This window comes from Platalea leucorodia (assembly GCF_965183815.1).
Source record: "Platalea leucorodia genome assembly, chromosome: 3".
Lineage (NCBI taxonomy): Eukaryota > Metazoa > Chordata > Aves > Pelecaniformes > Threskiornithidae > Platalea > Platalea leucorodia.
Window position 1 is genome coordinate 127,342,425 of NC_138825.1, and position 27,935 is coordinate 127,370,359.

General features: G+C 52.3%; 1 protein-coding gene across 2 annotated transcripts; it reads left to right on the top strand.

Annotated features, from left to right (window-relative positions):
• Window positions 1–73: 73 nt before the first annotated feature.
• Window positions 74–27,932, top strand: HADHA (hydroxyacyl-CoA dehydrogenase trifunctional multienzyme complex subunit alpha). 2 transcript variants are annotated; one of them, XM_082307666.1, is made up of 20 exons: window positions 74–177; window positions 4,663–4,704; window positions 4,793–4,863; window positions 5,661–5,794; window positions 7,039–7,177; window positions 8,147–8,266; window positions 8,351–8,453; window positions 11,837–11,959; window positions 12,535–12,653; window positions 13,503–13,559; window positions 17,235–17,344; window positions 17,631–17,765; window positions 18,411–18,582; window positions 19,284–19,370; window positions 22,390–22,530; window positions 23,650–23,718; window positions 24,110–24,305; window positions 25,340–25,454; window positions 26,005–26,150; window positions 27,309–27,932. In XM_082307666.1, exons 1-20 carry the CDS (start codon window positions 90–92, stop codon window positions 27,452–27,454), a joined length of 2,313 nt encoding a protein of 770 aa, XP_082163792.1. In that variant the 5' UTR covers window positions 74–89; the 3' UTR covers window positions 27,455–27,932. The 2 variants fall into 2 exon arrangements, with proteins under 2 accessions (XP_082163792.1, XP_082163791.1); XM_082307665.1 differs by lacking the exon at window positions 74–177 and adding an exon at window positions 1,179–2,041.
• The last annotated feature ends 3 nt before the right edge of the window (window positions 27,933–27,935 follow it).

Consider the following 27,935-nt stretch of genomic DNA (forward strand, 5'->3'; position numbering starts at 1 on the left):
CAGCCCCGGGCGGGGCGGGGTGCAGGGGGGATGGCGTGGCCAAGCCCCCCGGGCGGCCTCTCCCTCATTCGACCTCCCGCGCAGCAAAGATGGCGGCCGCGGTGCGCGCTATCGGCAGCCTGGGGCGCTTCACGGCCGCCGCCAAGTACAGCCCGTCCCGCCGCCCACCGCCCGCGGGTGAGCCGGAGCCTCCGGGCCGGCGGTTGCTGCCTTCCGCGCCGGGGGGCGGGGGAGCAGGCGCGGCGGCGGCGGTGGGGGGAGGGAATGGGCGCGGTCTCTCTGGGTTGGGTGGGGGATCCACGCGTGAGCGTGTCCCAGGCGTGAGGGGAGGCGAGGGACGGGGTGTCACTGAGGAGGGAACGCGGGAGGGGGGGCACTGCGGTGGGGCTGTGAGGGGCAGCGGGCGGTGAGCCCACGCGTGAGGGTGGAGGGCAGGGTGGTCACGGAGGGCATCGCGGTGTGCGCGGCCCCGGGTCTCAGCGTGGACGCTGCGAGGAACGGGGCGTTAGCGGGGAAAGGTCCGTGGGGAACGGGGCGGGGGGCCTTCCCTGTGTGCCTGTCCCCGGGGGAGCTGGGGGCTGCCGCCGTGGGGGTGTCCCTGCGTGTCCCTGTTCTGTGCGAGGGTGTTGTCCCCACGGCCTGTGGATCGCGCAGGGGGATCCCTGGCATTCCCGTACTTCCCCCCGCTTCAAGGTTTCCCCAGAGCAGGGGTCTGTCCCTCCGTGTCCTGGGGGGCTGTGGGGGGTGTGTGTGTCCCCACGAGGGAGATGCTGCCATGCCGATCTCCCAGGCAGGCTGCCCTTCGTGTGCCCGGCCACGGTCCCTGCGTCCTTTGGGCACGTTTTGGGAATCCATGTATGGCTCTGGGGGGTCCCTACGTGGGGTGGGGGGACCCTCCAGGCAGGATTGTCCTCGGCACGTGAGCTGATCGACAGGGAGAAGGTGTCCCTGTGTCCTTAGACGTCTGTGTGTCCCCAGTGCCCGTGTGTGCACGCCTGGGGGGGATGTCCCCATGTCCTTACACGTCTGTGTGTCCCCAGTGCCCGTGTGTGCATGGCTGGGGGGGGATGTCCCCATGTCCTTGGCTGTCCGGATCCTAGGGCTGTCCTCCAGGCACGCGGGTGCGTCTGTGGGCTGGGGTGAGTGGGGAGAATGCCCCCGGCCATGGTTGCATCTCCAGGTGCCCACGATCTGTTTTTATTTTGGTATGCGAGCGTCTTCAGCTGTTGACTAATGCTCCCTCGCGATCTGCTGACCCAGGCAGGGCCTTGGCGTGCTCCTGCTTGTTTGCAGCGCCGGCGGTGAGCTGGGTCGCGGTGCGTCCTCACAGAGCAACCAAAGCAAGGAGTCGCCAGGTGCCCCTCGGAAGGCTGAAGGACAAGGCTCAGAGGCACTGGAAACCGGTTCCGATTTCTGCACCTTGAAGGGCCTCAGGGTCTGGTATCGACGTTGAGCTGAAATCTAGCAGCATTTCATTTAAACCTAATACCCGCCTTATGTGCAGCGTTGGAGTGAGTTTGTATGTGAGCCGGTTGCTCCAGGAGCAGGGTGCTGCAATCGATAATGAGCAGAACCGTGGTAACTCCAGCAAGTGCTCAGGCTGTGGCTGGTTGGGCTTCTCGTTATAACTGGCAGTATTCTTTATCACAAACAGTCCTGGGGCTGCCGTGAGGACGCTGTCGCTCACCATAATTAATAGCGTTGTTCTGCCCTAACAAAGCATTTGTTAAACTGGATGCAGACCTCGCCAGGGCAGGCCAGAAAGCACACAGAAGGCAGGGTGAGCTCGAGAGCTGGCTGTACCTGCTGAGCCACATGCTGTGTGCTATCCCAGAGGGGATAGGAAAGCTCAGTTTGTTGAAAGTTTCCCGGCTCGCAGTTCGGCGTTCTGTGCCATCCGCTGAAAGCGTGGGCGGTTGTCGTCCTGAGCTTCAGCTGTTTCGCTCTGCTGGTGCTTGGCTTGGTCCAGGACTGCAAGAAGGCTTTTCTCCTGCACCATCCATGGATGCTGTTCCCAGTTCAAGTGGCGTGCCGCGTCCGGGTGAGTGGAAGGGCGGGAAGGGGAAGTGCTGGACAGGGAAGCAGCCAAGGGAATAACAGAGAAAAGGGAAAGTGTGAAGAAACAGGTCCCAGCTAGACCGTGTGAAAGGGTGTTCTCCATTCTCTGCTGCATCCAAGTTCTCGGTGAAGTCCTGAGAACAACTGTCTCAAGTGCTGGTGTCCTCGTCTCTAGACGGTCTTTTAATTGGAGTGAGTGAAGTAGTGAAAATGGAATCGATATTCAAGGCTTTTAATTCTAGAGTGAATGATAGTGAAATGGCGGAAGCGTACATCTGGCCTGCTGCTGCTTCCTTCAGCATGTTGAAGGAGGACTTTTCTGGCTCCTATCTTGGCAAGTTACCATTGGGCTGCTGAATGAATCAACGCCTAAAGCAGATGTGCTGTGACTGTGACCAAGTACATGTGCTTTTAGTTTTAGATGCGTTTTCCATGAGTGTTCTAGGCTCTAAAATAAAATACTGTCTGGCAAAAGAAACCTCACTCAACTGTTAAGCAGCTGTTACTCTAATGACAGTATCTTTCCCAAAAGAGTTTATATTAAAATGTAGTGAGATTTGTTCAGTTGTGCCCTTGATATTTTTTTTCCTACTTCATATCTGTTGTTTTGCTAGAACTGAAAGGCAAAGTGGAATTCAAGGGTTAATGTTTTCATGGCAGCAGTCTGTTTGGGAACGGATATGAAAGAGGAAAGCATGTTAGACCATAGAAAGAGAAAAAAGTTAATTGATCCCTTCACTTTTTATTTTTAATTGAGATTGTGTGGTTTGCGTGTTGTGTAGTTTTTACTCTATGGTCAGTGCTTTGCTCAGTAAGCATCGGAGGGGGGATGTGCTGCGTACCTTCCCGCATCCCAGCCTTGGCAGACACCTGACTGAGGCTGCGGAAGGAAAACGTTGCCACTTGCCTTGCGGCTGAGGTTTGTTGGGTCTAATTCTCCTTCCTGCTGTGCCTGGCCGTGTGCAGCAATGAAGGACTGAAGTGAACGAATTCAGTAAGAGAGTTCAGTCCTTGCCTTCTTTTTAAAGTAGTGGGGCTGTGTGGTTTTTATCAAGTTACAATGCTGCCATTAAAAGTGCATCGTATCCTGCTGAGGAGCATCTGTCAGCAGAGAAATTGTTGTCAGAGTACGCTCAGTTTTGTGGGAAATGACCGTTGGTGTTTAGTTTCAGGAGTACCTGACTTCAGCTCACAAAAAGTTTAGGGAAATTAATGTTGGCTACACCAATCACAATCTGGCTATTGTCCGAGTCCAAAAATACTTTAAAGTAGCTTTGGAGTGGAAACCAGTTCGCTCTTTGTTTATAAAATGGTGTTGTGGGCACATGACACGCACACGCACACACACAGACCCGTCTGACGCTGAATTTCCATCCCCACCGCGTTGCCCCGTGCATCCTGGGCTCGGGGAATGGAGCGCAAAGGTCAGTCCCTGCTGCCAGCACCGGGGACAAAGTGGAAAGAGGGACAAAGTACAGCGGAGCTCCGGCCCCGAGCCCCTGTCACGGGGCTGCGGGGAGGGGGAAGCACCTGATGGGGAGGTGCAGGCTGAGGTTTTGAGTTTGTTCTCCCTGTACTGGATTTTCTGCCTTTTTTCTGCTGGGAAGGGGGATGTTTCGTTCCTGAACACTTTACCAGCGTTGAGCAGTAACACTCCCCTAGCTACATGGCTGTGTTCCAGTCGATAGATGTGCATATGGTGCTTAAGGAGTAACGCTTTTACAAGATTTCAGACTTAAAGCAGCTTTGGCAGGGATTCAGCCTGGATCTGTGTCAGAGGATCCTTTCGGTCAAGATCAAGGTCGCTTGAATAGAACTGAGATTCCTTGGTGTAAAGAGATCATCAGGCCAAATACAATTTCTCAGCAGAAACAGGAGATCTGGGATTTATGAGTCAGAAAAGTGGCGTTTCACTTGTGGACAGGACTTGTTCCTACTGTGGTCTGAGTTTCATGAATGCTTTGAAACACGACAGGTTTGTCTAGGTGCTTCCATAGGTAATTAATAGAGACGGATCAAGTATTTTTTTGATAGGTAGAGGCGAGAATAGGTATTTTGTGTGCTCTTTTTGTGGCTCCCCCGATGTACACCCTGAGATCTGTGAAGTCATACTTGGGGTGGCACCATTCCCTGGCACAAGAGCGTGTTTTTGCAGAAATATTCTAGGGCAGTTGTGTTTGATTTGCAGAGAAGTTAACTTGCGGGCTTGAAGCTCTCCAAAGTGCAGAAGGGTCTCTCGTTTAGTGTGTGAAGAAGCGTTGAACTCTGCATACTAAAGGCAAAACACCCCTGTGTGCCGCCCGCTTCATCTCTTGTCAGCTCTTTGGGAAGAAGGCTTTGATTTTTTTGCCCTCAGTTTGGCATTGCTGGTGTTGGAAGCTGCGGCGTGGATCTGTGCTGTGAAGGTCACTTCAATAGCGTGGAGTCTGCTGAACTCTGGTGGTGGCACAGGTCAAGCCGTAAGGGAAGGAACGGGCTCGTACTCGGGATTTTCCGAAACGCTGTACTCGGCAGATGAGGGGAGGTGGGAGGATGCATTAATAAAGGCGAGTTAAGCTGAGACTACTGAGAATTCCTTTAACATCTGCAACGTCTTTTCTTTAGGTTATGCTTGCCGTAACATCTCCACCTCCACTGCCCTTCAGAGTAAGTGTAAAGCTTTTCTATGTGAGTTCATTTTCTTTCTTAAAATCCGCTGAGCATAAGCTGATAACACGTTTCTGTTTGTTTCCAGCTAGAACCCACGTGAGCTGTGATATCAAAGGAGATGTCGCTGTCGTACGCTTCAACACACCAAATTCAAAGGTACTGTTTTAGCCGGCGGTGGTTAATAGGCATATCGGTGGAAACGGCAGGAATAGCAGTTGTACAGAGAAGGCATTGAAAATCCTAATTTAAAACTAAGGACTTCCATAACCTGCAGCCTTTCAAAGTTGCGAGCAAAATAGAAATAAGAAAACGAGCACTTCGGCGTTTAATGAGACATCTGAAAATGCCTCATGGAAATATTTTGTATCTACTAAGCTAACTTGTTGCTCTCGCTGGGACAAGATACCACTAAATCTTACTAAGTTCTTCGATTCAAGATGGTTAAGAAGGTTGTCTGTTACATAGAGAAAAAAAAAACAACATCTTAGAAGCTCATAAAATCTGTGTTTGAGGTCCCAAACCCACTGTTGGTGAAGTTAAGGAGGAACTTCTTCGTAACAGATTACTGATGACCTGCTGCAGGGTTTCATCTTGGAGGTTTTTTTCCTTGCTGTATTACGACATGAGATGAACTAACTTTTTTAGGAAATCTGGGCTCAGTTTGAGCACCCCAGAAGCATTATAGTTGTGCCAAGCAGTGGTCTGGCTGTTGGGTGAATTCCTGGATGGTCTAGTACTTTATTTTTCAGAAGGCAAATCTTGAAAGGCTGTAGAGCTGCTGCTCTTAATAGCTTGGAAAATCTATTTAGACCTGCTATTGGCTTCGGCTTTTTGTTGTCAGTCTTCTGTGCAAGGTTTCTGATGATATGATGATTGAATCCAGTACTTAATCAGAGGTTAAACTTCGCTGTCTGCTGGGCTCCCTCTTTACAACGCTTATTTGTTGCCCTCAGGTGAACACTCTGTCCAGACAACTGAACTCGGAGTTTACTGATGTAATGAATGAGATCTGGGCCAATGAAGCTGTCAAAAGTGCCGTCCTCATCTCTTCAAAGCCAGGCTCTTTCATTGCTGGAGCAGATATCGAGTAAGTATGGGGGCCTTAGAACTTACGCTGGTGGAGCTTTCTCTGAAGTCCAGCATCCAGGGCCAGCGGCCTGGTGCGCTCTGAAGTCCGAGCACTTTGTCACTGACATCTCCCTGGGGGTGAGGCAGAGGCTGGGAATGAAATCTGTGTGCACAGGATGCCTGACTTGCTCAAATGAAGTTAGGACCGTGATAAAGAGGGACATGGCTAGTCATTAAGCCCCATTTGGCTGTAACACTTGGTCACTCCTTCCTGCGTGCTGGGGTGCAGCCAAGGAAACCCTTCCTGGCTCCGGGGTGAGCATTGTCCTTTGGTCTGGGACACAATAAGAGCAGATAATTTACATGCAGGACTTCATTTAAGCTGGGTTTGAGTGCCTGGCAGTCTGCCAGCGTGGCCCCTTGATTAGGCAAGATTTGGCGCTCTGCCGCACGCAGCATCTGAGCGGCCTCCCAGGCGATTCAGCGTGGGTAACTTTGGCAGGGTGTGGGACGACCCGTGTGGGTGCTCTCACTGGGACCTGGAGTGCCATTGGCTCCTAGTCCTGACATCGGGCAGGACAGAATAGTTGTTTAAAGACATTAAAAGCCAGAAAGCTCTGAGGAAAGAAGGTGAATTACAAATAGTCCCTTCAAAATCTTACTGCCTCTTTGGCTGGCTTTATTCAGGGGCAGAGACTTGATCTATGTTGTGGTGGGAAGGAGGCGGTAGCCAGAGCTGGTAAGCAGAGCAAAAGGACAGGCTGTGTTTAAGAGGGGTCTGCTGGCCTCAACGCTACGAGCCACCTGAATTGCGCCTGCCTGGCAAATGCTGCTAGCCTCCGTGAGAATAATTGGCACGGGGAGCCTCTAACTGGCGGAGTGCAACATCAGAGCACTGGCCATCTGCTCCTCTAAAAAGTGATCCTGGGCTCTCCCCTCCACCCTTCCTGGCAAGTGCTTTGAGGCTTCCTCTGACCCTTCCTCCTCTCCCCCCAAAGGCTTTCAAAGCTCTGACACAAGGAAACTCATTCACTGCCTGCAGGCGCAGCCCAGTGTCAGCATGCAGTGACTTAACCCACTGAATTTAGTAGTCTTCCTGTGTTGTCTGTTAATCTAAGACTGGGGGACTAAATAGCTCTTGCCTGTCTGTCAGTCACTGGAGCTTTGTGGGAAAAGGGGAACAAACTCCTCGAAGCACTCTCATTTTACTGCTGTTTTCTCAGTGCTTTTACAATTCTGATCAGCCTTTCTGCCTCACTGCAGCATGATTGAAGCCTGCAAGACTTCTCAGGAAGTGACTCAGCTCTCTCAGGAAGGACAGAAGATGCTAGAAAAAATTGAGCAGTCGCCAAAGCCCATAGTTGCTGCCATCAGTGGCTCCTGCTTGGGAGGAGGACTGGAGGTATTGAACAATTCTGGGCCTGACAAGCAGCGGTGGGAGCTGATAGCGCTGGTTCTCTAAACTCTCCAAAGGATGCCTGCAGGACTACTTAGTGTGAGAGGGATTTGAGACCTGACGCGAGTTCATTGCATCCATTCAAATGAGTTTGTGGCAAGTTAATGGCTCAGTTGTGCTTCAGGACCCTGCCATGCTAGTTTTTCTGTTTCTGTTGAAATACAGCTAATCAAATATGAATCTCTGTGGGCCAGGCTAATATTTAGATGAGAGCGTCCCAGGGAAAACCGGCTGTTTCCGGCAGCCATTGGATCTGGATAAATGCTGCTGGCAGAGTCCAGGCTGGAAATTGCTGCTTTTCAGATGAACTGAGTCTCGTATCCCAGCAACTTCTGGTCTCGTAAAGGTTGTTGAGGGATGAGTGTGGGGAACCCGGCCAGGCTCCACCCTGGCCCGCGTACTCTGCTTGCCGCTCTGGCTGGGCGCAGTATTTGCTTCATAATCTCCATGTAGGATTTTGTAAACTCAAAGACTGTGGTAATTCCTGGAGCAAAGTCGTTACTAAAACAGAATAACCTTGTGGGAATGGAGTCTCTTCAGTTGCGTACTGATTTCTCAAGCAGTCGCAGTTTTTTACAAGCACTGTGGTGACAGATCTGGACTTGGTGATCCAGCAATAAGCCAAGTATCATGGCTGATCTGTAAATGGGACCGTGCTCTCAGTGTGGTGAATTAATTTAGCCCTTGATGGTCTAGATGAGATTTAAAAATAGCTTGGCTCAGTTTGCGTGCGCTTCCCTTGCTGGAAGAAGCTGTCAGTTGAGCACAGAGGGAATTTGGGCGGGTGAATTAGGGAATTGGGGTGGGGTCGAGGAGAAAGCTGAGGCGATGTGTGGAAGACTCCTTTGTTATGGATGCCCAGTTCTTCTGTGGTCTTGCACAGGGAAACCTTTCGTTTCCTCTTCCTTTTTTAAGGTTGCCATTGCCTGTCACTACAGAATAGCAACAAAGGACAAGAAAACAATCTTGGGAACACCTGAAGTGTTACTGGGTCTCCTGCCAGGGGCAGGGGCTACTCAGAGGCTGCCAAAGATGGTAAGTAAGAGAAAAACTTCACTTGATAGCCCCTTCGGCTGCATGGCATGCTCCCGTTCTGAAATCCCCTTTCTGCCCTTTCAGGTGGGACTTCCTGCTGCCTTTGATATGATGCTGACTGGAAGGAACATCCGTGCTGACAAAGCAAAGAAGATGGGTCTGGTTGACCAGCTGGTGGACCCACTAGGTCAGACATGATGCCTCTCAGTTGCTTGATCTGCTGCCTGTCGGTTAACCCCTCCACCCTACTGGAATGGCTGCAGAAGCCATTGATGCAGTCAGCAGTGGGGGCAAGGCGTATGGACTGCAAAGTCCTTACCGTGCTCTGCAGTGCGATCTCCGTTCCCACCTTAGACGCATGTGCACGGAGACCTTGAAATGTCGGGCTCCTGCTAAAGCTAAGTGAGTAGGGAAAGGTCAGCGTAGAGGGCAGGCTTGCTGGCTCTCTTGAGTAAGCTAATTATACAGATAAGAACCTGCATTCCTCATTTATCATGTCAGAGGGACAGATTGCAACCCATAATGAAAGGAGAATAGATGACTGATGCCTACATTTATGCAGCCTGCAGATGTTAATCTCTGTGACAAGATCTTGAGAAGCAGCCAGCCCTCACAGCCTAGGTGCTCTGAATTCCCAAGTGACTTTAAGTCGGATGCAGAAATTCCTTGCAAACTGCAGACCAAATTGCACTTCCAAGTGCTGAGTGGGCTAATGAATAATTTCTTGCTTCTGCTGTTCCTTCGCTAGGGGGGCTTTCTTAGGTGACTAAATGGAGGGGCAAACCCTGCACAGCCTCCCCTGAAAGGTGCGAGCAGCCGCAGCGAGGAGGTAGAATGGGAACCACTGTGCCAGCTGGTACTGCTGCACCGTTGCAGCGTGCTGAGCTTGGTTTCCCCAGGCAGAGCGTGGCCAGAGTACCCTGGTGGCCCTCAGCTCCCGAATTTGAAGAAAAGGAAATAAAAAGAAAAGGTGCTGCCGCCGGCCCTGAGAGATGCAAGGGAAGCCCCTGTGTCTGTTCTGTCTCACGTGCCAGTGTTCAGCTGGATGAGATGTCCTTAGCTGTATTCTCACTTATAAAATGGATCAACGCTACCCAGGCTTGAGTTAAAATTGCCTGAATAAACTTTACCACTCCATACTTGCTTAAATGTGAATTGGCTTTTAAGAGCCAGCAAATGTGGCTTTTTATACCAATGATTACGCTGGCTTGCTTAAAGGAAACCTGAACTTTCTGATGAGCTGTTTGGAATCCTAGCTCAGACCAGGTAAGCACGTAGGAGCGACACAAAAAAACAAATTATATGCAAGCATTAGAGGCATTCCTTGTTCATTCAAATAGCAGCCACTGCCAGAAGGCTTTCTGCTGAGTATTCTCATGTTCGTTCTCAATGACTGGGCAAAAGCAGCTTTAACTGGGGCGATGCTTTAACTGATTATAGAAAGCTTTGAAGGAGAGAGACAGCATTAATCAGGAGGCAAATTCATGGGGTGCAATCAGGGCTCCTTCAGCAGGGAGCTCTACGGCGTTCTCTTGATCTATTTACTGCTGTACCCAGATCTAATTCTGGCGTGTGCCTTTTATATAAGAAAGCAGATGTGAGTCGACAGCTTGCAGCTCCTGGGTTAGGATGCTACAAAATGTTAGGAGGTAACTGCAGGTAAAGTAACCCCATGTGTGTGGGTTTGCCCACCTTGCCTGAATAGTTCTTATGGCTCAGACTTACAACTAAACAGCTCTCTTCTTCAGCTGTAGTATCAAAGTCCAGTGCTTGTTGGTGTTGAACACTCAAGCTAATGGAAGGGGAAATCAGGAATTCACGTCTTGTAGCACATCAGGTCACTAAAGCCGAAGGTCTCAGACATGTTGCCTTGAAGTGGTGGGAAGAGAATTTGGAAGCTGGTAAGGTTTGAGCTCTGAAATCCCAAATGCTCTCAAACTTGCAATAAATTCTCGAAAATCCCCGGGGCGTTGCTGACACAGCAGCTCTAGGTTGATTTCTGAGCTGCCTGTAAAGTGAAATACGTTGTTTTGTTTGGACTGTTTTCCTCTGGAATGGCTCTGACGTACTGCCAGGGTACGAGTGAGACTTCTTAACAGTGAGCTTTCATGATCTGATCAAAATGTACGTGCTCCTTTATTTGCTTCTTGGAGAGACCCTCCAGCAGGCAGCATTTGGGGTCTGCTGAGTATATGCTCTCAGGTCTTTATGAGAAGAGAGGTGAAACCTTAAAGTTTGAAGACCTCAGCTTTTGGTGGAGGGCGAGAGTAGTGGGAGGTGAAAGAGGAGGGGGTTTCTGGGGGTGTTTTTTGTTCTTTAACCGTCTCCTGTGTCAGGGAGTCGTCATCTGCTGTGGTGTTTTCTTCAATCTGAAGGCTCTCTGCAGCATCTGGGTGTGGCTAGAGCAGCTTATAGTGAAGGTTCGTGAGGTTGCCCAGCTGTAAGGATACAGAATTGTAACTTCATCAGGTTTGGTCTAGTTCAGAGGCAGCCCAAGGCTGCACGTTTAGCTGGTGGCCCTGTGCAGAATCGCTGGGCATTGCTCTTTCATTAAAGACTCACTGTATTTGCCTCCAGCAACTTTACACAACCGCCTTTTCAGCCCTGTACTCTATCCTGTACTGATGATACGAGTCCTGTGCTTGCAAATTTTGCAACCCGCCCTCAGAGATCGCTAAAACTCGTTTTGTGGCAGCTTGCTTTGCTGTGTGTGGGACAGGTTTAAGTTAGCACAGGTGGGCCACAAGATGGCTGGCACATCACCTGGAGCCTGGCTGGGTGTTGCTGTGTCTGGCACTGGCTAAAGCAAGTGAGAGATTTCCTGCACCTGAGGCCAAAGGTTGAGGTTTCATTGGACACCAGCTCCAGTACAGGTAATTTTCAGGGACACGGTGCTTCATAACGGTCGGCTGTATGTTTGATAGCGACAGCGTTGGTACAACTTGGTTGTGCAGACTGACTTTACCGCGTAAGAAAGGAGAGGTGCGACGAGAGGGAGGGGAGGCAGAACGCTTGAGTTCTGTTGAGATGCAGGGGTGCCTGCAATTATGCAAAGTAAAAGGTTGAGGAATAAAGGGCACGGTTTGCAGTAAGATGGTCAGGCACTGAAACGGGTCCAGAGAGGTGATGGGACCTCCGTCCTTGGAGGTGTTCAGAGACTGGCAGAACGTGGCCCTGAGCAACCTGATCTAATTCCAGAGCTGGATTTAACTTTGAACTTGGCCCTGCTTTGAGCAGTGGGTCAGACCGAATGGCGTCCCATGTCCCCTTCCAACCAAAGCTCACGTGGCTCTGTGAAAGCCGTGTTGATGTGTAAGTGGCTGCTCCCGCTGGCAGCAGGCGTTTCTGTGTAATGTTGTGGATATTAAATGCCTTGAGGCCTTCGTATAATTGCCCGCTGAGCCTTTCCGTCATTGTTCATAATGAAGAAAAGTCAAACGGGCGGCGGGGAATAGGATGGTAGCAATTCAAAGGAACATCATGTTGCTGTCTCAGCCTTGCTTTTCTGCACCATCATGCATCAGTGATAACTTCTGCTGCATTTCCTCAAGACGTCTCTTTCGTTCACAGGGCCAGGTGTGAAGGCTCCAGAAGCACGGACGATTGAGTACTTGGAGGAGGTAGCAATCAGCTTTGCCAGAGGACTAGCCAACAGGACTGTGTCTGCCAAAAGATCGAAGGGGCTCGTACAGAGTAAGTCTGTGGGCGTCATAGCCAGATCCCAAGGGGCTGTAGTGAGGATAGTCCAGCTTTGCTTCTCAGGGATGTGTTCACGCTCCTACTTAATTCCATTTTCAAAACAAAGTTATTTCATGTTGTAATTGTCCTTTGAGCCAGATGGGTTTGTAGAGAAGACATTGCTCTGCAGGTGTAATCTTCAAGTGGCATTGCCAGAGCTGCACATGGTGGCTCCTGAAGCGTACTAGAAGGGAGCCAGGCCTTAGGGAAGGAGCAGCAGCTACCTCCAGAGGACTATCCATCTCCAAATTTTTAGTAGCAAGTTCTGTACCAGGCTTGTGTAATCAAGTGGGAAGAGGCACGTGGGTCTGCTCTGTACTAATCCTCTTCAGCAGCACCCTTATGCAGTTAGCAGAGCCCAGAAATGATGACATCTCGGTGTGAGTTCAACTCCACAGAGCTTTCAGGTGCATTTTTCTATTGCAGATACGCAACATTCACATCTATGCTCTTTAACTTTCAGGTTAATCATTTAAAGACTGATTGTGCGTATAGCACTGTGCTGAGACGTGTTTTGTCCTGTCTTGCAGAGATAACAGACTATGCTATGGCTCTTCCATTTGTGAGGCAGCAGGTCTACAAGACGGTGGAGGGCAAAGTTCAGAAGCAAACCAAAGGACTCTACCCTGCTCCACTAAAGATCATTGAGGTAACTCCCACTGCGAGGCCCAAGAATCTGAAGGTGGATCTGTGGGATAATACGGCAGCAGACGGGGAAGGTGGCTCCTTCCTCCGAGTCAGGCCATGCATCCCGATCTTCACAGAAGCTCAGTCTTGATGAGTGCTAGCTACGTGGTGTGTCGAGCAAGCACGGTGAAATTCAGAATAGCTTCCCAGAATATGATCACCAATTTATATGGTACTGGTGCCAGTAAGGGAAAGATCAAGAATCCCAATTGAGGAGAGGCTTAGCTGGAATACTTTGTCCATTAAACTTTCAGCTGCACTTTTTTCCCGGTTTCCTATAGTTTCTAAAGAGTTGGGTTAACCTGTTGGAAGCCGGGAGAATATAAATTGCTGTTTTCATAGCGCTAACCACACAATAGTCCCCTGAGTTCCACAAGCATTGTGTTACTTATGGACTCTGTCCATGGTTGAACCCTTATTTTAAAATGACTTTTCAGTATTTAAGTTGTTGCCAAGACTTCTCTAAAACCTGTGAATGCCCCCCTCTGACTCTGAGAGCAATGACATTACAGGAGCACAGTCCTACTGAAAGCGATTCCTGAAACCACAAGGTATGTGTAAAAATCAACCTGATAGAAAATCCCTCGCCATCGTAGCCATTCTGGGCTAGAAGGACAAGGTGATTCATAGCTCTGCTTTTAACAGCATGGACAGGACCCAGAGAGTCTGAAGCGCGCCTTGAATATCGGAGAGGGGTCACTTGTGAAAACGGGAGGTGCAGCTAAACGACTAATCTCATTAAAGCGTAGCTGTCGGCAGACGTGACTTAACAGCAGTTTGTTCTTGTTCTTTATTGTTCTTCTTTGACTAGGTTGTAAAGACTGGTCTTGATCAGGGGCGTGACGCCGGATACCTCACTGAATCCCAGGTAAGGAGATTAGATCCCTGGTAGTAATGGGTAAGTTGTGTAGTTGGGAGGGATTTGTGCTTAACCACGCACAAAGGATAATATCCATCACAGGCTGCTCAAACTGGTGTCTTGCTCCCTGCCTCCTCTTCTGCAGCGGGGCTGTGAAAAGGCCTCTCTTGAACAACAGAACTGTTTGTCAAGGTTCCTCATCTGTGAAAACAGTCTGTGCCTTTTCTCATTCCTGTCTGTTTTATCTTTTTGGGTGGGGAATACCCAGACGGAGTTCACCGATGCAGGTTTCACGTACAGGAGTTTGATTTCTCTGTGTGTCTGAGCACTGTTTGTGTTTTCCGATTGTCCCTCGGGACAGGTGACCTAGAGGTGTGGGTGTAGCGCGCTCAGTCTCAGCAGCATTTCCAGGCAATTTGGTGCAAACAAGTAATTTCTTCCAAGAATTAACTTTCATTTTTACCAATGTTCTATTTACTCCGTCACCTTTTTTCACCATCATCTTTTCCATCAGTTCTCCATTACTCTTGTTTTGCTGTGTGTCCTGTTTTCTAGTCCAGGTACTTTGTGCTGGTCCTTCTTCACCCATTGATAACTTCAGGTACTTTTGAAAATTAGGTGGGTTTTTTCAGTGGTGGTTTCTCACCCACAACAGGACTTCCTTCTCCTTACTCCTTGGTCGAACTTACTTATTTAGTAGCCACTGCAGTCAGTGTACTGGCCATTCAGGGGGGACCTCAGCAGGCTGGATAACTGGGCAGACAGGAGCCTTGTGAAGCTCAGCAAAGGGAGATGCCAAGTGCTGCCCCTGGGGAGGAATAACCCCGTGCACTGGTACAGGCTGGGGGCCAGCCGACTGGAGAGAGTCCAGCGAAGGGCCACAAGGATGATTAAAGGCTGGAGCATCTGGCACACGAGGGGAGGCTGGGAGAGCTGGGACTCTTCAGCCTGGAGAAGGGAAGGCTCGGGGGGATCTTCTCAAGGTGCATCAGTACCTGGTAGGAAGCGGTAAAGAAGGCGTAGCTACACTCTTCTCGTCGGTATCCAGTAGCAGAAAAAGAGGTAATGGGCACAAACTGAAACAGGAAATTCTGCTTAAATATGCAAAACAACTTTTTTACTGTAAAGGTGATTGAATGCTGGAACAGGTTGCCCAGAGAGGCTGTGGAGTCTCCCTCCATGGCGGTATTCAAAGCCCAACCGGGGATGGTCCTAAGCAGCCTGCTCTAGTTGGCTCTGCTTTGAGCGATGGGGTGGGACAAGACAATCTCCACAGGTCTCTTCCAGCCTCAACTATTCAGCGGTTCTGTGAGTCTGTGAAATGAGCCTCTATTTCATTCTTCCTCTCCCTTCAGCTCTTTAGTTCCCTGGCACATCGGTTGTGTTTAGTACCAGTAATGACTGTTAAGGGAAGTCATGTCTTTTGTGCTTTAAAGCCCAGAAGACTTCACTTGTTCTGCTTGCTGCTTTTCCCCTTCCTAGGTCCAGCCAGTGGAGAGACTGAGCAGGTATTAGAATCGTAGAAGAGAGACCCTATTGCAGAGGTGTAGGTACACGCGCGTGTGTGTTCACAAACACAGAGTACAGGCACGGCCGGCTGCACAGACAGCGCAGTGCCCTTCCTGGTGACACCCACGTAAACACAAACCACTCCCAGGCATGGCCAACGTGGGTGACTGATGCTGGTCCTCCTGGTTGGCTGATCAGAATTGAAGTCCATGTGCGGCAATAAGTGCCTGTGCGCGCACACACACACACACCCTTTAGCGGCTGGCTGTAGATGTTTAATCTGTTAATTAGTTGGCCACAGGGCCCAGTCTGACCAGCTGCTGGCACAGGGACCTCATGCCCTAAATGCCATCCCCTCCTGCTTGAGGTTTGCTAGTGACACACTTGGGGAAAACAGGAATAGAGTTTAATACGGAGGTAGGACGGACTGTGGTGGGCAGGCGCAGGGCTTGAGCAGGCAAGCGTACTCAGCAGCGGCTTGCTTATGCGTGGCCCTTTTATTCCACACACACACACAGCCTTTGTTTTCCCATGCTTGTTCATCCTCAGCCGTCTTGATCCCTCCCTTTCTCTGCCCTAATAAACAACCTGCCCCTAATTAGTTTTTCCTCATAGGTCCCAGTTTTGCTACGTCTGTACTCAAATTTGGTATTTCTAATACTGATGAGGTAATCCTGGCCGCCCACAGTGTCGCTGGTGTGGTTACCTGGGCACTGCTGGCTCTGCAAGACCTGACTCCCCAGAAGACCCACAAGAGTCCCATCTGGTTGTCTCTGCATTTGGGTCCTCTCTCACGTCGCTGCCCCGTAACCGCCGGTGAAATCCATCCGTCCCCCGCAGTACTGTCCGTAACTTTCACCAGTTTCTCTGTCACATCCCGCAGTCTTTCCTGCTGTGCTTAGTAGCTCCTTTTGTTGTCTTCTGGTGACAAGGTCCTGGTCTGAGATGTAGCTGTCTGCCTCCTACCTTAGCAGCGACCTCCTGGGTATACCCCATCTGTTCTGGTTATGCATTCCGTCCACGTTCGGTCTGGTGCTGAATAAAAGGCTTGGGATACTCTGTTCCTTACAGAAAAGAATGAATGTTTTTTCCCCGAGAACAGCAGCAGGACGGAGATCTTTCCAGAACCCTCTAAAGAATAATAAGTGTCAGTGTCGTGTCTTTTTTAATGCCTCCCTCTTTCCCTTGCAGATTCTCTTCCAGGCTTTGTGTTTCTGACATTTTAGCAAGCCTTTAACTCACAGGACAGCGGTGAAGGAAGATACAGACTGCTATGAACTACGTTGCGTTGGCGGCTTTCCTTAGCTGACTTGGCTCAGGCAACTTTAGTTTTCTGTCGCTTTACGCTGTCTTTTGTCTTCCTGACCACTTCCCTGTTTCATGCTGAGTGCTGGGAGGTTATGCAGGCCTTTGATTTTGTTGCCTGTCCATGATCCTCCGAAAATAGTATCAGACCACTGCTGTCAGTGAGAATGGGCCTGTATAAAGGCTTTTCTCAAAGTCCGAGGGCAGGGCCCTTTCCCCTGGAAGCCACTGGGGCAATGCCCCCAGCTGGTGCAGGATGCACACGGGGGAGAGAGGGTCCCATGTTGGCAAAATACGGTCCCGCCACTGGGGAAGGAGAAGTGGCTCCTGCGTCGATCTCGTAGGACCCGCAGCTGCTGGCTGGCCGAGGCAGCCGGGTCGCTTCTGGCTTACCATCGCAGCAGTGAACTGCCAGGGAGTGCTCCTCCCAGAGCTGTGCTGGGAGGGTGCAGTGAGCTGCGAGTGATTCCCGGGATAGGAAGGAGACGGACACGGAAACACTGCGGCTGCTCTTGTTCCCTGGCAGAACCCCTGCCCCTCTAGACATGAGTGTTAGAGGTGCGTGCTCTTTCAGATGCTTTCAATTATATTGTTTATGGGAAAGGACATTGAACAAGCAGTTTCCTACTGCTTTCTGGCAGCCCGTACGGGAGGCAGTGGTGCAAAGCGGGCTGTGCTTAGCACAGAAGGTGCCTCTCTGCAGAGGATACATATGCCCTCTCCGTTCTTCCTTTCCCAACCAGGTTACTAGTCTGTGCAGTTGCATGGGTGGCTGTGCTCTCCCCTTGCCATGTTTTTGATGTGTGCGTGCTGGACGCGAGGCAGCTGTTAAACGCCAAACTCTCTGCTTCCCTCTTCCCTTTCTTCCAGGGCTTTGGCCAACTTGCGATGACTAAGGAGTCCAAGGCGCTGATTGGGCTTTACCACGGGCAGGTGCGCTGCAAGAAGAACAAGTTTGGAACACCTCAGCGAGAGGTCAAGTAAGTGCAAGCGTGGGATGCCTGAAGGAGCAGTTGGAGGACCTCTGCTAAAAGGCTCTTGGGACCGAGTGGCCTAGAGTCCTGAAAAGCAGCAGAGCAGAGGTTTGCAGCCTCCGGGAGGCTAATCTTCTGCAGTTTGGAGGTCTCGCCCACAAGTGAAATCTTCTTGCGTGACCTCACTAAAAATAGTGCCTGGGTGGGCAGGATCTGTGCAAGTCTGATGGTAACAATGGGAATTCGGCTATTTCTAGCTTTGAGCATGTCCCTCTCGTCCCTTTTTGTGCAGGACCCTGGCGGTGCTGGGAGCAGGGCTCATGGGAGCTGGGATCGCACAGGTTTCAGTGGATAAGGGGCTGAAGACCATCCTGAAGGACACAGCGCAGCAAGGCTTGGACAGAGGACAGCAGCAGGTCTTCAAGGGGTATGTGAATCTAAAGGAATTTGCTCAGGATGGGCTGGGGCTTCCTTTAGTCAAAATACTCCTCTGCTTTCAGGCAGTCAGGAACTCCTGACACCTCTGTTCCTCTGGAGTCTTCTACCATCAGATGTCACAGAAATGCTTTCTTTTAAGGTTGCCCTATGCAGTGTGCTGGGATATTGCTACGAAATAGGCCCAGTGTATTCAGCCTTAGCTCCTTAGGTAGGTAGACAACCTAACAGATGATTGCTTTAGCTTTTAGATTTAGCAGTAGCTTATAGAGCTAAAGGGGGAGGGAGTAATCCTGGCTGCCTAGAGGCCCCCGTCAGGGGAGGCATTGGGTCAGACTTCGGAAAAGCTGGATTTCTTTCCCCTGCCCTCCTGGCTCAGCAATAGCGCTCAGCTGTGCATCATCAGGAATGTCAGTGATTGACCTTCAGACTAATGCACCAGCTGGGTTGTGTGAGCATGGCTCTCCTTTCTCCAGAGGGAAGGAGGGGCCAGTAGGCAGAGTAACAGTCCTGCTGGATTGGAGATGGTGGTTTGGGTCCCAGCTCCAGGAGGGAGGGATGCCCTTGGTGTTGTGGTGCACCTCTAGCAGTCTGGGCTGGCCTGCCCAGGACCTGTGACAGAGCTGTCCTTCCCCAGGCTGAACAGCAAGGTGAAGAAGAAGAGTCTGACATCGTTTGAGAGGGACTCCATTCTCAGCAACCTGACGGGCCAGCTGGACTACAAGGGCTTTGAGAAGGCAGACATGGTGATCGAGGCTGTGTTCGAGGACATTAACATCAAGCACAAAGTGCTGAAGGAAGTGGAGGCCGTGAGTATCAGTTCTGAGCAGCTTGTGCTAGATATGGCCCCCGTATGGTGGGGACTTGGGGTGTCCTGCCCTGTGCTGCTGCGTTTGTCACATCTCCTTTGTGCTGCAGTTTGGTGCTTGGTGCAAGTTATTTATGTCAGTACATGGGCGAGTGTCAAGGGCAGCCTTCCTGTTCACTAAGGATATTCACCGTTCAATAAGGAGTCGCTAGTTCTTAGCTGAATGGGGCAGTTCTGACGTTCCCTGGCTCCTGGGAGCTGCTCCAAAACAACATCGATATGACCGTAATGTCTTTTGGTATCTCCACAACTTGCAGTTCTTTACTTACTGTCTCTAGCTTGCTGCCACTGCTCTTTTCTGTTCAAGAGCACGCTTGGGGAAGTAACTGTATGGTAAAGGAGCTGGTCTGTGCACCTTTCTGAAGTCCCTCCCTGCAGCGTCCAGCGTAGTTGCAATGGTGTGGCAGAAACACGGGGGCTCTGAGAGTAACATTGCAGACCTGGGGAGAGCTCGGGAAGTCAGATCTGGCTGACTTGGGCTGCTGCTTTAGCATTAGTTTCTAATGCTGTCTGCCCTGACAGAGAAAAACAGGTTTGCCTTGTTTGTCAGGGTTACCAGGTGCTGGTACTGTTCTCTCAGGGCTCTGCTCTGGATCTGACTCTGGAGCCTGTCTGTTTACACTGTCTCTTCCACCCCCACAGGTGATTCCTGCTCACTGTATCTTTGCCAGTAACACATCTGCCCTCCCCATCAGCCAAATTGCTGCTGTTAGCAAGAGGCCAGAGAAGGTGAGTACCCAGTGCCACGTGCCTGCTATGAGTCTGCTCTGCGCTGAGCCACCTGTTAGTGGCAAACTGGCTTTGCTGTAGGTGAGCGCTGGCATCTTCTGCTTCCTCCTCAGAACATGAAACAGCTCATCCTCTGCCCCCAGCGCAAGCTTTGAACAAAGAGCTTGTGGTCCTTGGACAGGTAGGAAGGGGATGAAGGTGGACTCACCCCCAGCGTGATGTTGGCAAGGCAAGGTGCAGTAGGGAGGTGAGAGCGCTTCAGGAAACGTTAATGCACGCAGCAGGGCAGAGAAGCTAGGAGAGGACTCAAGCTGAGAGAATTCCATCCAGGAAGACTTCAGTCATTTTGATAAACTGATTAGACATAGGAGTGATTTGCCATGATGGGAAAACGCCTTCTCAGGGAGAAGACATTAACCTAGCAGCAAAAAGGGAAGAAAGGTCAATGGCTGGAAGCTGAACTCGGAGGTGCTGAAACTGAAGCCTTGGTCAGCCATGGGATCAGCTCCTGAGGGAGCGGTGGGACTTTCTCTCTGACTCCAGATGATCCGTGTGAACAGGATACCAAGAGCAAGATGGCAGCTTGTGGCAGAGGTTTGGAGCAGATGACTTCTTCATCCCTTTGCTTGAAGTCTAAGCAGCATGTAAAGTAGCTGCATCCTCATCCCTTAGCCCAGGCAAGCACAGCCGAGTAGGAACACTGCTTCACGTGGAGCGGCCTGCCCTGAGGGACGTGCTTGGTGGAGTGACCACCTGAGGGGTGTGAATGTGCTGGGTTGGGAGCAGCCAGCTGCGTGCCGTTTTTCATTGCCGTCTGTGACAGGCAAGGGTGCCTGTGATGCCTGCTAGCGTGAGGCTGGCAGGTCTGAGACGGGCCCTAAGGAGACCTGCACCCTCCAGGGAGCAGCGGCAGGAGACCAGACGTGACACTGCAGCGTCTGAGGGATCTGTGTGGAGTCACCTCCCGAGGGCTAAGCATCAGTCTAAGGCGGCCTTCATATTAAAAGGGGGAAATACTTCCCCCTCGCTTGAGGAATCTGCTGTGCCTGCCTGGGGTGCAGAAAATGAAGGAAAGGGCAAGCCCTTCTCCTGTGAGATAATCCCATCTCCCTCTCTAAAACAGGTGGGATGGGGAGGCAGTAGCAGCTTGGGCAGAAGGAGGGGGAAGCTCTGGAGCTCAGTTGGAAAGCGTTACACAAATGCAAAAGCACGGGTACCCTTGGCTGGTTCCCTAAACTCCTCCAAGGATCTCGGGTACTGCCCCGGTCAGTACGTTGCCTCTGCTGCTTGTCTTCCTGCAGAAGTTCTGCAGAGGTCTGCAAAGGTCGTGCAGCAACAACGTGTGTCCCCACTGCTGGAGGTTCCGGTGACCTTCATGAGCCTCTTCCTGCTTTGCTGTCAGACCTTAGTTGCATCGGAAATGCAAACTGAGTCTTATTTGTTCATACTTGCAAATAACATCCTCTTGCTGAATAAATTGCCTGTGTAATGGCTCTTTATGGGGAAACTAATAGGAAATCAGTTAACTAATTAGTGTATTTTCTTTAATTAGTTTTGCAGTCTGCAGCTCTCCTGCAAGGCGCCTCTGACTTACACAGATCTTGGTGCCAAGTGTAGCTTCCAGGAGGCATGAAGGTGACATGCTGATTACATGGTCGTGTTAAGAAAGTGAGGCACACGGCCGAATAATCTCCACTTGAATGCTGTTCTCGGAGGAAGGCTGCACTTACCTCTGTAATTAGTTTCTGGAAACATGCCTTCTAGTCCTTAAATTCACTCCATCACCAAAAAAAAAAAAACAAAAACCAAAATATTCACGAGCAGAAGACAGGGACCCTGCTCAACATCTCTCTCTGTGACTGCTGTTCCCCTCTCAAAGCCGAGACGAAGCACCACCCAGGCGCGTGGCTGCCCTGCCAGCTCAGAGAGTACCTGCAGATCACGCAGTGCCTGTAATTTGGTTGGGGACTGAGCTCGGCTCAGATTCCCAGACAGGTTTTGCTGCCAGACTATTAACAAGTACAGAGCGCTGAGCAGCACTCTTGGTCCTGTAAGCATTATACCTAAATCCTCCCTGAGGCAAGAGGTGTGGGGCATGTCCCATGTCCTTGGGAAAGCCAAGGGGAGAGAGGGAGCTGGAGAGCCCTTGGGTCAGAGGGGGATACAGTGGAGTGTGTGGCTGAATGGACAGTGTGCTGTGGTGGTGGGTCCACCTGGCTGGAGAGCAGCTCCATGGAAAGGGACCTGGGGGTCCTGGTGGGCAGGAGGCTCAATATGAGTGAGCAGGGTGCTGCTGCGGCCGAGAAGGCCAACAGGAGGCTGGGTTGCATCAAAAAGGGCATCACCAGCAGAGAGAAAGAAGTCATTATCCCTCTCTACTCGGCACTTGTCAGGCCACACCTGGAATCCTGTGCACAGTTCTGGTCCCTGATATACAAAAAAGATGTGGGCAGGCTGGAGGGGTCCGGAGAGGGGCCACCGAGATGATCAGGGGTCTGGGCAGCCGCTGTGTGGGGACAGGCTGAGAGCTGAGCTCGTTCAGCCTTGAGAAAAGGAGGCTTAGAGGTGATCTCATCACCGTGGACCGGTGCTTAAAGGGGAGCTACAAAGCAGATGGAGACTCCCTTTTTACAAGGAGTCCCATGGTGAGGACAAGGGGTAACGGGTACAAGTTACTCCCAGGGAGATTCCGATGGGACACGAGAGGCAAATTTTTTCTCAATGAGAACAGTCAGCCATTGGAATAATCTCCCCGGGGAAGTGGTTGACTCCGCGACACTGGACATGTTTAAGACTCAGCTGGACATGGTGCTGGGCCATCTCGTCTGCACTGTGCTCTTGCCTACAAAGGTTGGCCCAGATGATCCTTGAGGTCCCTTCCAACCTGGGATTCTATGTCCTGCAGCCCATGCTGGCCTGCTTCCCTCTCCAGTTGGCCACTTGACTTGCCCAGCAGATTACTCTGGGAGCCAAAGTCCATCTTAACCCTACCTAACCCTGCGCTCTTCCTTCTGCCTAGGTTATTGGGATGCACTACTTCTCCCCTGTTGACAAAATGCAGCTGCTGGAAATAATCACCACGGACAAGACATCCCAGGACACGGCTGCTTCAGCTGTTGCTGTTGGCCTCAAACAGGGCAAGGTCGTCATCGTGGTAAAGGTGAGGGAACACTGCACAAAATTTGAGCTGGGATGATAAATAAAAGGGCAGGCTTGTGCACTGAGAGGAGGCTGAATTGTGGCTGTGAATATGCTGGCATTAGCTACTCACGCTGAGAAGTACAAATGGAGGTTAGAAGAAGGCAGGTGCTGAGGTGATCTCTCAGGTGTCCTTTGGAGCAGCCATGGAAGGCCACAAGGCGCAGGAGCAGTCTGTCGGCCAGCATGAGGAGCTGACGGTCCTGTTCCACACAACTTCCAGGAGGCTGAAATCTGTAGTGGCATCTGAGATGGAGCAGAGTCTGGGCAGGACTCTCACCACCTCTTCTCCCTGGCAAGCTGCAAGGACAGAGGGGCCTGTGAGCAGTATTCTTCCTCTTTCTGGATTTAAATCTTTTGTGAGAGGGGGCCCTCCAAACGGAGCTGGTCTCGTGCTCCATGGTAGAAAACATCAGTGATGCTATTTCAGCTGTGTGGGAGGTTCAGCCAGTGGGCTCAGGGCTGTTTGGTGAGTGTAGTTTTTGGATTGGACTTTTCACTGATGTGTGATGTTACCAGCAATGCTGAGCAGGTCTCTCCTGTGGTGCTGGGAAAACTGGCTTGTCTGGAAGTGCTCTAGGCATCTCTAAAGGCCAGTGGAGATACAGTGCTGCTTCTCTGACCCTCGGCCCCACATCAGAGGCTTCCCTGAAGGGCAGCTTGCAGCTAATCTGTTGCTTCCTGACTCTGTGAGCAATATCAGAGGTGAAACAAGTGGTTTATGCCTGTTTCACTTGCTCTGAGCACCCTTTCCCCTGTCAGGCTGTTGGGCTTGGTGAAGCAAGGGGACTTCGCAGCCTGCTTGGGACCTCCAGGCACTATTTCAAATAAAAACACTCTGGTAGGAACTTCCAGGGAGTAAGTTCATGGAAGTCTTCAAGCACTGCTGAGCCCTACAGGAAAAAAAACTATTCTAGCAGTCGATAACATACTGTTGGAAATGGAGTTCAGCGTGTCTGCCCTGCGTGTCAGTGCCTGCACTGCAGCCTGGGCTGTGAAACGCAGTTCTTGTGCTGCCGAGAGAGGCCGTGTTCCTGCAGTTTGTACTCATCTGCCTTCCTGCTCCGCTCCTCTTCCCTAGGATGGGCCTGGCTTCTACACCACCAGGTGCCTGGGGCCGATGCTGGCAGAAGTGGTCCGCGTTCTCCAGGTGTGTATCCCGTCAGCTACCGAGCGTCCGCCAAATAATTGTGTAAACTCTGCTTCTTCCTTGCCCCTGATCAGACTGACCCCAGCCCTGGCCACGAAGGGAGGTGGGTGACCAGCCCCGGTGCCCGTGGTTGTCCCCAGCCTGCTCTTGGCTGAGCTGTGGTCTGATGAGACCTGGTGCAGGCCGTGATGAGGCTCATTCCTCCCCACACGGCACCAGGGGAGAGTCAGGAGTGGCACAAGCACGATTACGCTGCTCCTGTCCGTAATCAAACGGCCGATGGGGCTAGTCGCAGTCTGTGGCCCCAGATGAGCGAGGGCTTTCTGCCCCCGTGCTGGTTTTCCACAGCCCTCACCCAGAGATACCATTGCTTCCCCTTCTATTCCTGCAGGAGGGCGTTGACCCAAAGAAAATAGATGCCATCTCTACAGCCTTCGGCTTTCCTGTGGGTGCTGCCACCCTGATCGACGAGGTGGGTGTGGATGTGGCCACACATGTGGCTGAGGACCTTGGCAAGGCCTTTGGCGAACGTTTTGGAGGAGGCAGCATCGATTTCTTCAAGGTCATGGTGGAAAAAGGCTTCTTAGGTGAGACGCTAGGCTGTTTTAATCAAACATGTTTCCCTTTTGTTTGAGGAAAAGTACTAGCATCCATCGGCCTTTTCTGCCTCAGGTGAGAGCAGTCAGAGAACAGCCCTGGGAATGGGTCGGGAATCCCTCCCAGCTGGGAAAACTGGCTTCTCTAAAAGTGCTCTAGGCATCTCTAAAGGCCAGTGGAGATACAGTGCTGCTTCTCTGACCCTCATCAGAGGCTTCCCTGAAGGGCAGCTTGCAGCTAATCTGTCTAATCCCGCCCTGGGTAGACCTTTGGCTGCAGCCAGACCTTCCTTTGCCGAAATGGCAGCAGCAGCAGCCAGGGATGCTGCCCAGAGCAAAGGCAGCAGACAAGATCTCATGAACCTCTGTCTGGCCGCTTCATGAAACCTGCACAAGCGCTCTGGGACATGGGGAGCAAATGGCTGGAAATAAATGTGCTCAAGTGAAGCAAACCCTGAGCTGAGGTTTGGAAGCTGTGTGCAAGGAAAGATGATGGCTCTGTCTGCGTGGCAGAAGCTGTGCCCTGGTGGCACTGGGTGCCAGAGGCAGCCGTGCCTCTGAGCACGCCAGGACGGAGCAGCGTCCATCAGTGGGACCTGCGCTTGGACCACGATAGCTCTGACTTCCAGTGAGCCTTGCTGTGACCGGCCCCCTGGCAGCGAGGGTTACTCAGGAGCTCTTGTCATCTCTGTGCCTTGCTCCCAGGTGTGGACAAGGGCCGTGTCTTTTTGCTGCTGTAGCCACAGAAATGGTGGCGTTACTTGACCCTCCTCTGGACCTAGCGAAGGCATTAGGGCCTGGCACCGTGGCAGCGTCTTGCCAAGGAGTCAGCTGGACGGGGGCCCCCTTCCCTCTGTCCTTGGTGAGGCCCCAAACGGGCTCGCTCTGAAGCGCGGCGACGCTGCCTGTGCTGGGAGGATCTGCTCGTGCTAACAGAAGCAGGAGTCACAAAGATCAGAGGCAAAGGTGTCGGGAGCAAACGGGACGCGTGGCAGGATACGACTGTCTCTTTTTCTCCCCGGCAGGTCGCAAGGCAGGGAAAGGCTTTTATGTTTACCAGGAGGGGGTGAAGAACAGGAGCGTGAATTCTGGCATGGATGAGATCTTGGCGCGGTTCAAAGTGCCAGCCAAACCTGAAGTGTAAGTAGCTGTGCCTGCTGAGCGGTGGTGTGGGCTGGCTCTCACCCCTGCCCAGCTCCTTCTCCTGCCTCTAAGCATCAGCGCAAGGGCTGCGCCCGGCAGCACCGGAGGACAGCGTTGAGCATGGAGTCCCTCCAGCTGGCATTTGGCTCTTCCCAGCTGGCACGTAGGGGGGCAGGCTGTTGGCTCTGGAGAGCCTGTGCTAGCAGGAATGGGGCATCCTCGAATTTATCAGCATTTGCTCGGGCACCTTTGCAGAAAGCTTTTCTGTGGTGGGGCTTGTCTGGGCAAGAGGGCTGGTGCGGCTGGCGTCGGACCTGTTGTACCGCCTGGCACTGAAACACCTCCTGGAGCGGTTCCCATCTGGCCTGGTCAAGCCTTTGCCATTCTTACGTGCCTGCTTCGGGGCACGTCACAGAACTTGGTCCTTATCCTCCGTTCTCTCCCCTGCCCCAGGCCTGCCTCTGTCCCCAGTCTGTGCTGGCTTCTCGTGCTCCTCCATCCAGCTGCTGTGTTACCTGCACAGCCCTTACAGACTCTTTCCTTGCAGCTGTACTGATGAGGACATCCAGATGCGCTTGGTGACGAGGTTTGTGAATGAAGCAGCCATGTGCCTGCAGGAAGGGATCCTCAGCAACCCCGTGGAGGGAGATATTGGTGCTGTGTTCGGCTTGGGCTTCCCACCATGCCTGGGAGGTAAGTGGTTTCGGCTGCGGTTTGGGCTAGGCTGCCTGGCTTGGCTTGAAAACTTCGTAGTGGGCTTGCCTAGTGGGCTCTAGCTAGCAGAGGCGAGTTGGCAGTTAAGGCCGGGTTTGAGCTGCAGTCTGACAAGCCTGAGTGTCCTTCTCCCACGTAAAGCCTGAGCCAGAGAGGTTGCTCCAGTGTTCCCACCCCACGAGAGGTGGCAGCGAGCCTGAGAGCTGCTGTGGCACCTTTCTGCCAGGACCCTGTGGAGTTCCTCTGCCGGTACAGCTGTTTCACAGAGCTGTGGCTGGTGAGGATCAAGGGACTCCAACCAGGTCATCTGCTGTGTCTTCAGGTTTGAATAAGAAGGCCGAGCCGTGCTGGCCCCAGCCTCATCAGCTCTTCCCGTGAGAACCTCAGAGGAAGAGCTTTTACCATGTCTGATAGTCATGGGAGTGTAGGTGGGATGGGAGATTTGCAAAGGCCCTACATTTTTAAGAAATCCCTGGGTTTTGTGCAGCCATATGGCGCTTGGTGAAAAACAAGGCTCCGATATCTCATCTCTTGCCACTGCTACTTGCCTGGGCGGGCGGGCAGGCGTCTTGCGGTGCTTCTGGAAGCCAGGCCTTGTGCTGCACGCAGAGTTGAGAAATGGTGCCCAAGGACACCCCGTTCCCCCCGTGCCCGCACGTGGCACAGATGAAGCTGAGCTGATAACCCCAGCCGTGGCACGCAGCCCTTTCCAGGCCAAGGTACTAGCCAAGAGCGTGGGCAAAGGTCTCCTGGACCCATCTGCAGCCTGGCTGGGTGGCTGTGGCCGCGGCCTGGGCAGCGGACCAAGCATGAGCTGAGGTTTGGGTCGCAACTGAAGGATCCTAAGGGCTCTTGGGCCTGAGGTGGTGCTTCAGCCGAGCGCCCAGCGCTTCCCCTCCTCAAGGCAAGCTCAGACTAAGGGAGCGGTCCCAGTTATCTGTGCCCCAGCTTGTCCCCAGCAACCCAGTAACCTCTGCTCAGCGCAGGTGGGCGGACGGAGCAGGGTCCTGCGTTGCCCTGCCAAGGGACCGGGGGTGTCTTGGAGGACGGATCGGCCGAATCCAGTGCTCTCACCCTTCCAGGCACCTTGGTGCCTCTTGCTTCCTTGGCACAGATGTGTCCCCCTGTCCCCGGCAGGTCCCTTCAGGTACGCGGACTCCTACGGAGCCAAGCAGCTGGTGGACAAGCTGCGCAAGTACGAGGCCGTCTACGGCAGCCAGTTCACGCCGTGCCAGCTGCTGCTGGACTACGCCAACAGCCCAAGCAAGAAATTCCACCAGTGAGCGTGGCCCGACGCCGCCCACCCGCGACATGCCGACAGCTCCAGCTGGGGCCACCAGCTCTCCAGCGACACCCCATTCTCTGTAGGTTAATCTGCAAAGCGCCCAGGGGAGGCAGGGAAGGAAGGAGGGTGGCAGCGGATTGCCTCGTGGCTTGTAGTCATTTCAAGTGCCTTATCAGCTCCTGTGTGTTGGGCACGTCCGTCCCGTGCCAGCGTGGGCCTGGTGGCTCCTTGCTGGGAGAGAGAATTTCTTCTGCCTTCACCTCCATACTGCGACCTGCAGAGCTCCCGGTCTGGCGGGCAGCATCCAGCACGCGTCTGGCTCCGAGGCCTTGCCTTTCCGCACGCCTCCAACAATAGATCCCCGTCTCCTGGGTTTGGACTCCATGCCTGCTTCTCCTCCCGTCTCACTGGGGCAGCAGCCCCTCGGCACCGAGGAAGGGAACCGCTCGAGTCGGAAATAAAGCGTTCAGGCAATCCTC